Raw genomic sequence first — 8115 nt, forward strand, 5'->3', positions numbered from 1 at the left:
CAGAGTGTTACCTCAGCAATGGGTGTTTGAGGGGATATCCCGCGAAACTGGACAGTGTTTTATAACTGCAGTGCCACAACGGGATGCCAGCACCCTCATGTCCGCTATAAACACCCACATAGAGCCGGGGCCCACCATATACAGTGATTGCTGGCGTGCTTACAGCACGGATGAATTGGAACGGGCAAGGTACCACCATGCCCATGTTAATCACAAGTTTAATTTTGTGGATCCGGAAAGTGGGGTCCACACCCAAACAATTGAAAGACTTTGGGGTTCAGCTAAATGGAGGAACAAGAGGCAACGTGGGACAGCTCGCCACCATTTAGACTCATATGTCCAAGAGTTTATTTGGATAAAATGTTTAGCAGGAGATCACCCATTTGACCGAATCATGCATGCGCTGACTTTACTCCCCAAAGCGGATTGACTTTTTAATTTATCTTATTGTTCCTATAATTGTTATTGAATCATTGTCACTTTTATTTGCTTGTGATACTATGCGATATTTCATCGGGTGTATCGCACAGCACTATAAACGGTACGCAATGCGATGCGATTTCACTACCCTGAATAGCCCACTATGCAAATGCCATAGTGGGCGCCGTGATAATACACAAGTACCAGTAACTCTTCTGTGGGATCGGACTACAAGATTTAACTTCTCATCCCACGAGCATTAGTGAGCCTTCAGTGCTAATGACACTGCTCACCAATTGTCCTTTTTTGGACTACTTTTGGTAGGTAGTGACACCCCACAAGACCTGCTAATGTAGGAGATTTATAAATGAATGCAATATTTCTTATTGATAAGTTAGTAGCTCTATTATATTGGTAATACCAAGTATCAAAGACAATATGTGCTTTACATTATAACTCCATACAAATACAAAACATTGTTAGTTTTCATAACGGAACATTTGGCAAAAGTAATTATAGTTAAAGTGCCCCTATAAATGTTATAGTAAATATTGTTTGGAACATAGCATTGTCAAGCTTTAGGCCATCCTTAATTATATGCAGAGTTGTGGATAAAAAAACAAATGTCATTGGTAGCGGTTTCCAAGGAGACGTTGTGTTGGAACTCCATAATAAAACTCTGTAATCTTCTCCCTGGCTCGACCTTTAAAATCAACATTACCTCTTTTCTTTCGAATGGTTGTATACTCATATGATTTTAGTTTGCTGTAATAATCCGAAAACTTGTTATATAGAATAGAAATTGGCATTCCATTTAGAATGATCCCAAAAGCGATGCACAGGAATGCAAAAAGTCGGCCAAGGGGAGTTTCTGGATAAGTGTCTCCGTAGCCTACTGTAGAGATGCTCACCTGGAAACAAATGGAAATATTAATAAGTTTGTTTTTCTAGTTTTTAACTTTTCTATTATTGCTTGTAAATGTTTGTTGCTCCGTCATTATTTCTTACCACCATTAAACTATCTGAGAGGTGAAAAGGAATATGAAAATGAGTGCTCATAGGTATAGCAAAGAGTAGCAATTACATACAGTAGATCAATTTGAGCATGGGAGGTTGCTATGGCCAACCAATCAGAATCTACTTCTTATTTAGCACCTTCAGAATCTACTTCTTATTTAGCACCTTCTGAAATATCCCTTCTGAAATAGAACTCCGTCTTAGTACATAAACCCCTATAAGTTTGAAGACTTGGAATGCTTGCTAATTCCAAGCACGGGTCTGGTATCACAGTTATCAAAAGGTCTCTCTGGGGGCCAGATGTACTAAGCTTCAAAAGTGATAAAATGGAGAGTGATAAACAGCCAGCCAATCAGCTCCTACCAGCCATACCACAGACTGTGTTTGAAAAATGTCAGGCAGGAGCTGATTGGCTGGTTGTTTATCACTCTCTATTTTATCACTTTTGAAGCTTAGTACATCTGGCCCTGGGAAACACAACACTTTGGACTGAGCTTGAAAATACACCAGACAGGGTACAAAATGCATATGTGTTTCATGAAGAGATCCGGCGATGACTATAATATGGGAGTCTGCAGATGAAAAGTGGAATAAGTGAAGGAACCCCGTGTTGTCAATAAGCATTGTCATATTCTACTTCTCACCTCATGGACATGGACATTCATTTGGTGTAGAGTCAACAACTTGGGTTCTAACCTTGCCATGAGTCATTTTGAGAGCACTCAAAACATTAAGAGTTAAAGGAACCTACCCATGAGGTAAATGTGAAGCATACACCCATATGACTAAGAAGGGCAGGATCACTGACCGATATGGTAACACAATCCAGATCCTCCACTTCATTTGCAACATCATTGGGCTTGTGTACTGTCTGTAGTGTACATGTGGTTCCAGATATGTTGACATGACCTCACAAACATTGAAGCAGAGTGTACTAGAGCATGCCGGAAACATCATGAATGTGATCATCGACAAGATCAAACTGAAGTAAATTATATCTTTTGCTAGGTGCTACTTGGACGTGCATCACAGCTCACCCAGAGATCTGAAGGCAAATGGAGGTGACTGCTCCAATACACTACTACAGAAAGAAAGTCGGTGGATCTTCAAATTAAACACTGTCACCTCTCATGGGCTGAATGAGTAGAACAGCTAGAGTTCTTCCTATAACTCTTCCACCCTGCTCCTCCTGTTTTTTTTTTATATAAACGTGTATATACATATATTTCAATCACCTACCATTCTTTTCTTGCACTTGTCCTACCTACTTAACCTATTTTCCTGTCTTTGCATGTGTATGTGTGTGTATTTTCATACCCATAGTATCACTCCTCATACCCATCATTTATTATTTTTGTCCCAATACATGCTGCCAGTAGTGCTGTTTCCTTCCTGCCCCAATAGTTACTGCATGTGACTTGATCCATGCTATCTGATTAGCTCATCAGCTGCCTATAAAATCATCACTCTGGTCTGTACCTGCTACTTGCACTGAAGAAGACCCACCTGCAAAACATATACGTTTCCCCCTGGTATCAGACTGCATCCCAATCCAACACAGCAGCAGAAACGCTGCTTCTTCCTTCGTGACTACAAGGGCTAGGTGAGAGGACAGCTCACACACCATTCAATGGTTCCACATGGTGTACAGCAGCCATTTTGGGGAGCTTTTATGCTCTCATAACATCATACTGTTTGCAGTATCCAACTACATTTCTTTAAGACCTAGACTACCACTTGGGGTATTTTCATTTAAGGTATAATTGGTCTACAATCTTGCCACCCTGAGAGTTTTCTAAATTATTCTTATTATAAGTGATATACTAAATGGCAGATATTGCTAGGTGTTGTTTACATAATTAAAGCCTCTGGTATAGATAACTAATACCCCTTTCACACCGCACTTGCTAAATGGTATATTACCATTTTTTTTCCATATTAAAACGTTTAAGGCTGCAGTGGGAAAGTGCCAGAGTTCATTTACCGATTAAAGATAACCGGTATTTCAAAACATTTAAAAAGCTGAGTCCTACACGTTTCAGAGCCGTTTTTTATGCAGTGAGAATGGCTCTGAAACGGTATTTAGTAAATACAACAGACTACAGACCTGTGATAGGCTGGCTGCCTTGAAACGTGTTCAGGGGATTAAACGGGTTGACTGATGTGAATGGTATTTAAACGGAATTTAAAACGGTAATCTACTGCAATGTGAAGGCTCAGACCCGTTTTACTGTAAATACCGTTTCGAAATACCGTTTTTTAAAACTTTTAGGAAGTGTGAAAGTGGTTTTGCTAGGGGGGTTTGAACGTTGTGTAAAACAATATTATTAAATCCAAAACCAGGTGTGTCTTGCATTTACTATTATTATTCATATTTTAGGCACATACAGTAACCATAAAGAATGTAGAAAATTGTGAAAATCTTGCCCTATGTCTGTAAGACAAATGTATCATTTCCATGTAATTTATTAATACAGCCCAAGTTATTGCAATTAGAAGCTGTAAATGAGAAAAATCAAAGCAGAGCATTACCTCAAGGGATAATTATGTTATTTAAGAAGGTCTGCTTTATATTTTACTAACTCTGTTTATGAAAAGAAGGGTTTAGTTTGAGACCAAGGTCAGCTTCTTCTGATGCACATGATGCTAATGTAATCTAATCACTGAATCAGTATGTCAAATCCAGAAATGTTATTTTGTAACCAATGAATTTGGAAAATATTAATATTAAAATTAATGTTTTCCAGTCAGGCATTCACATTTCACAGGAAAGACCTGTCCATGTTTTCAATGTGTTATGATGCTTTAGAGTCTAAAAATTTTAGGATATGAATAGATATTTTGAGTTCATTGCTGTTTAAGTATGTCTAAAGCCCCATATACACTTGCCGATGCTCGCTGACACCGATATTGGTGGTGGAGGTGGGTACTGGGCGAGGTGCAGGCCTTGGCAAGTGCTTACACACTTGCCAATAAAGGCGGGGATGGGAGTGATGGTGGCGACAGACCTCTCTCCTCAGAACATGTAGGATGAGGGAAGTTTTTTTTTTTGTCTCTATTTTGACTATATTTTCATACATTCCACTGGGACTCAGTAAAATATGGACCCATTTCTGGCATGCATGTGAACAACAATATGGGTATTCTAGTTATCATATGGACATTTCCACCTATTCTAGCAGCAAAATTGCAGACCGGCAACTTTCGGTAATCGCTATGAGATGTTTGGAGACCCCAGGCAGCCTTTTTAAATACATTTGTTCCTTCATGGTTCTAGCTTGCTTGTAAATTGTTGCTAATTGTTTAGGGATTAAAGGAGACCCTCTATCCATATCTATCACACTTCTGAAGAAGGACCAGTGCATCTGAAAGTCATTAAGTGGTGGTACTTACCTGCACCCCTCCAGACTGCTGACCTTCCCTGCTTCCTCTGCCTAATGAGAGAATCCTATACTGGTTCTGTGAGTTCTTCTCTCCCTTGTGGCCTTGCTAATATCATCGAGGTGGCCTGGATCCAGAGAAATCCACACTACAGCAGCATTGCGTTTGGAGTTTTTTTTTTTTTTGCGCTTATTAATGTATGCCAATTGTGAGTTTTGGGTATAAAATTAAATTGTTATCTTAAGTACTACACTATGATGGCCTTTTGTTACTCACCCCTAATGTGAAACCCAAGTTTTGGGCTAGGGGTACTTTATTCTTGTCTTTTCAGGCAAATTTTATTCACTATTAATGGGAAATACCATACTTTATGCCATACAAGTTATGTAAATTTTAATTGTTTGTCACTTAAAAGGTATCACTCACTGCATGTGAACACATACAGGAAGCGCTAATTGGCCACAGATTTTCATAATGCACCAGTGGTGTAAGGAGAAAAAATGGCATATGCTGTTTTAAAAAAAATAAAGCATCTGTGTCTAGAAAAAGCCAGTAGGATTATCTAGTTACTGAAAGAATTGAGTATTATATAACAGTACACAATTCCAACATATATTATAGATCATTTAATGGTAAAACTAAGCACCTTGTCCAGGACAAGAAGCAAGTAATGTTCCCCCAGGACACATATTGGGATAAAACAAATTTCTTAAACCCCAGTTTGCTTGACAGCTCTAGTTAGATCTAAAAAAAAGCATGTACGATTTATTTTATTTTATTGTTTACACTGAGCGCTAATCTGAGCTTTTGTATTCCAAGTAGCTTTTTCCTGCAGGGCAACCTATTGTATATTATTGCATAACGCATAATGTTCTAGTGAACACTGTTTAAAAGTGATCAAGCAGCTATACACCATTAATAACTTTGTGGGAGGCATTAGGGAAATGATTGGTTGTGACATCACCACTTTTGATTTTTAGAGGCTTTATTAAATGTACTCCTGTGGCTCTGGGTATGTGTCAGCACTCCCATTAAGTGTCTGCAATTTCTATGTATAAAGAAAATGGCTCATAACAAGACCTACCCTCTAATACACTGCAGGGAGTTGTTACCAGGTAAAACTAGAAATCTCTTGTGTTTACAAAAGTCATTACTTGGGATAAACCAATATGGGGGGAATTTGGAACCAATAAATAGAATAAAATGTGTGGGTTGATTGATATCACTATACTACAGGGTGGGCAATTATTTCAGCTGGGGGGCCACTTAATACTTCCAGCAGATATTCGAGGGCCGCACTCCAGAAATAGGGGGTGTGGTCACTCAAAAGGAGGGGGGTGTATTTGAATGTATTGTAGCACACCATATACCCCTTTTACACACATGCAACACAATAGTAGGCCCCTTACATTAGTAATTCCACACACCAGCTCCCCCTTAGTAATTTCACACACCTGCCCCCATTACTAATGCCACACATACCCCTCACAATTCCACACACCAGTTGCCCACCCCTGCTTTACTAGGAACCACTACTTTACTAATGTTATTCAGGCCCCATGAATATTAGTCATGGCAACAGCTATGAAGTGTCTCAGGGATTTATAGTCAGTATTATCCTTTCAAGTAGATTTTAAATCGGGGTATTTTTTCACCATAATATTTAAGCAACATTAAGTCACACACTTACTGCTGCCCACCACCAGGCGTGAGGAATACTGGTGAAGTTAGTGCCTGAGACATCATGTTCAACAGTGTAGACCATGGCAGAGAAAGAGAAAATCCCCATAGCAATGAAGAGGAATAGACATCCCACTTGTTGGTAGCACTGGCGGAGAGTGAAACCAAAGGCTCTCAGACCTGTGGAGTGACGTGCCAACTTTAAGATGCGGAATATGCGCATCAGTCTCATTATCCTAAGTACTTGGCCAAGTTTTCCAACACGTCCAACAGCCTCTATCTCATGTCCATGATTAGAACTTTTGCCATTGTGAGCCTCATCAGAAAATTTCTCAAGGAGCATTTGCAAATACAATGGCAATATTGCAATCAGGTCTACAGCATTAAGAACACTGCGCACAAAATGTTGAATATCTGGGGTTGAAATTATACGAAGCACGTACTCCAGAGTAAAGAATGCAATGCACAGGGTCTCCACATGCTCCAAGTAAGGTTTGCCACTTGGAAGCCCAGCTGCATTTTTGTACTGCATGTCTTCAACTGTGTTAAGTGTCATAGCGACCACTGATATAAGAACAAAAAAACTAGATGCTACTGCCATAGCCTTGGCTGTAATTGATGAGAATGGCTTTTCCATCAAATTCCAAATACAACGCCTCAGATGTTCACAAAGCATGCCCCTAAAGAGCTCTTCATTCTCCTCATTTTCCATTTCAGCCTTGAGCTCCCTCTGGATCTTTAGCTGCTCACTCAACTCATCTTGCCTCTCCTCAAATGAAATGCGACAGCAGCGTGGAGTGTGTTTGATTCTTACGCCCCAATAGTTTATTTCCTCTAAGAAGCTTCGAGGACACAACTCATTCCTTACCCACAACACTCCAGTACGATAGAAGTTATAGATATGGTGGAACATAGCTGGATCACGATCAAAGAAATAGACATCTTCCAATGGATTGTAATCATCACATAGGTCTAGTTTACGCTGCCGGTCAGTATATGTTGCCAATCGACCTATTCGAGTCTTGGGATAACTAGCTGCTACCAAGTAGGATATATAATAACTTGTTCCACCCACATTGATGTGCAGCAAATTATTGCGAGTATTTCCAAAATAAGATGGAGAAAGTAAGCGAATATCTGGTTCCTCCTCAAATAGACGATCCTGTTGAGCTGCAATAAATTGCTTTTTCCATCCATCCAAACGTTTTTCTTCTTTTTCTGCCCACCTAATTTCTTCTAGATCATCATCATCGTCTTCGATATAATAAATATAGCTGCTCTCTTGGTTATACTGAAGGTTGGTGGAATTTCTAGAAAATCGAAATTTGCCCTCGCCTATATGAGGTCTCCCTGATCCTTCTCTGAAAAAAGACAGAGGTGGAGCCCTGGTCCTTTGCTTATACTCAAACATGTCTGATCAGCGAGCATTCATCCCATCCAAGAAAAGTCGGTTAAACATGCAGATAAAACAGAAGCAGGTTTTGTCTTTCTCAGTGTTACCGAGTATAGATTGCACTTCTATTTCCTCTGCTGTTTCATAAGCACTGAATAAACAATGGCAAAGCATTTGTATGTGTCATTGACAATTTTAAATCCTGCTGACAAAGAAGATTTGAA

At 39.5% G+C, this 8115-nt stretch overlaps 1 protein-coding gene across 1 annotated transcript; it reads right to left on the reverse strand.

Moving 5' to 3' along the window:
* Positions 1–953: 953 nt before the first annotated feature.
* On the reverse strand, positions 954–7909 carry KCNV2 (potassium voltage-gated channel modifier subfamily V member 2). Its single transcript, XM_083184298.1, has 2 exons — positions 6509–7909; positions 954–1331 (listed from the first exon to the last, which is right to left on the reverse strand). The coding sequence occupies exons 1-2, from the start codon at positions 7907–7909 to the stop codon at positions 1047–1049; spliced, it is 1686 nt and encodes a 561-aa protein (XP_083040424.1). The 3' UTR covers positions 954–1046.
* Between the last annotated feature and the right edge of the window lie 206 nt (positions 7910–8115).

The sequence above is a fragment of the Crinia signifera genome, chromosome 1, assembly GCF_055691185.1.
Source record: "Crinia signifera chromosome 1, ASM5569118v1, whole genome shotgun sequence".
In the NCBI taxonomy this organism is placed as follows: domain Eukaryota; kingdom Metazoa; phylum Chordata; class Amphibia; order Anura; family Myobatrachidae; genus Crinia; species Crinia signifera.

Excerpts from the sequence above, each read along its gene's own strand:
- KCNV2 (XM_083184298.1), bottom strand. The coding sequence starts at position 7,909 with ATGTTTGAGTATAAGCAAAGGACCAGGGCTCCACCTCTGTCTTTTTTC. Across the intron at positions 1,332-6,508 it reads ACGCCTGGTGGTGGGCAGCA|GTGAGCATCTCTACAGTAGG; the intron begins GTAAGTGTGTGA and ends ATTTGTTTCCAG.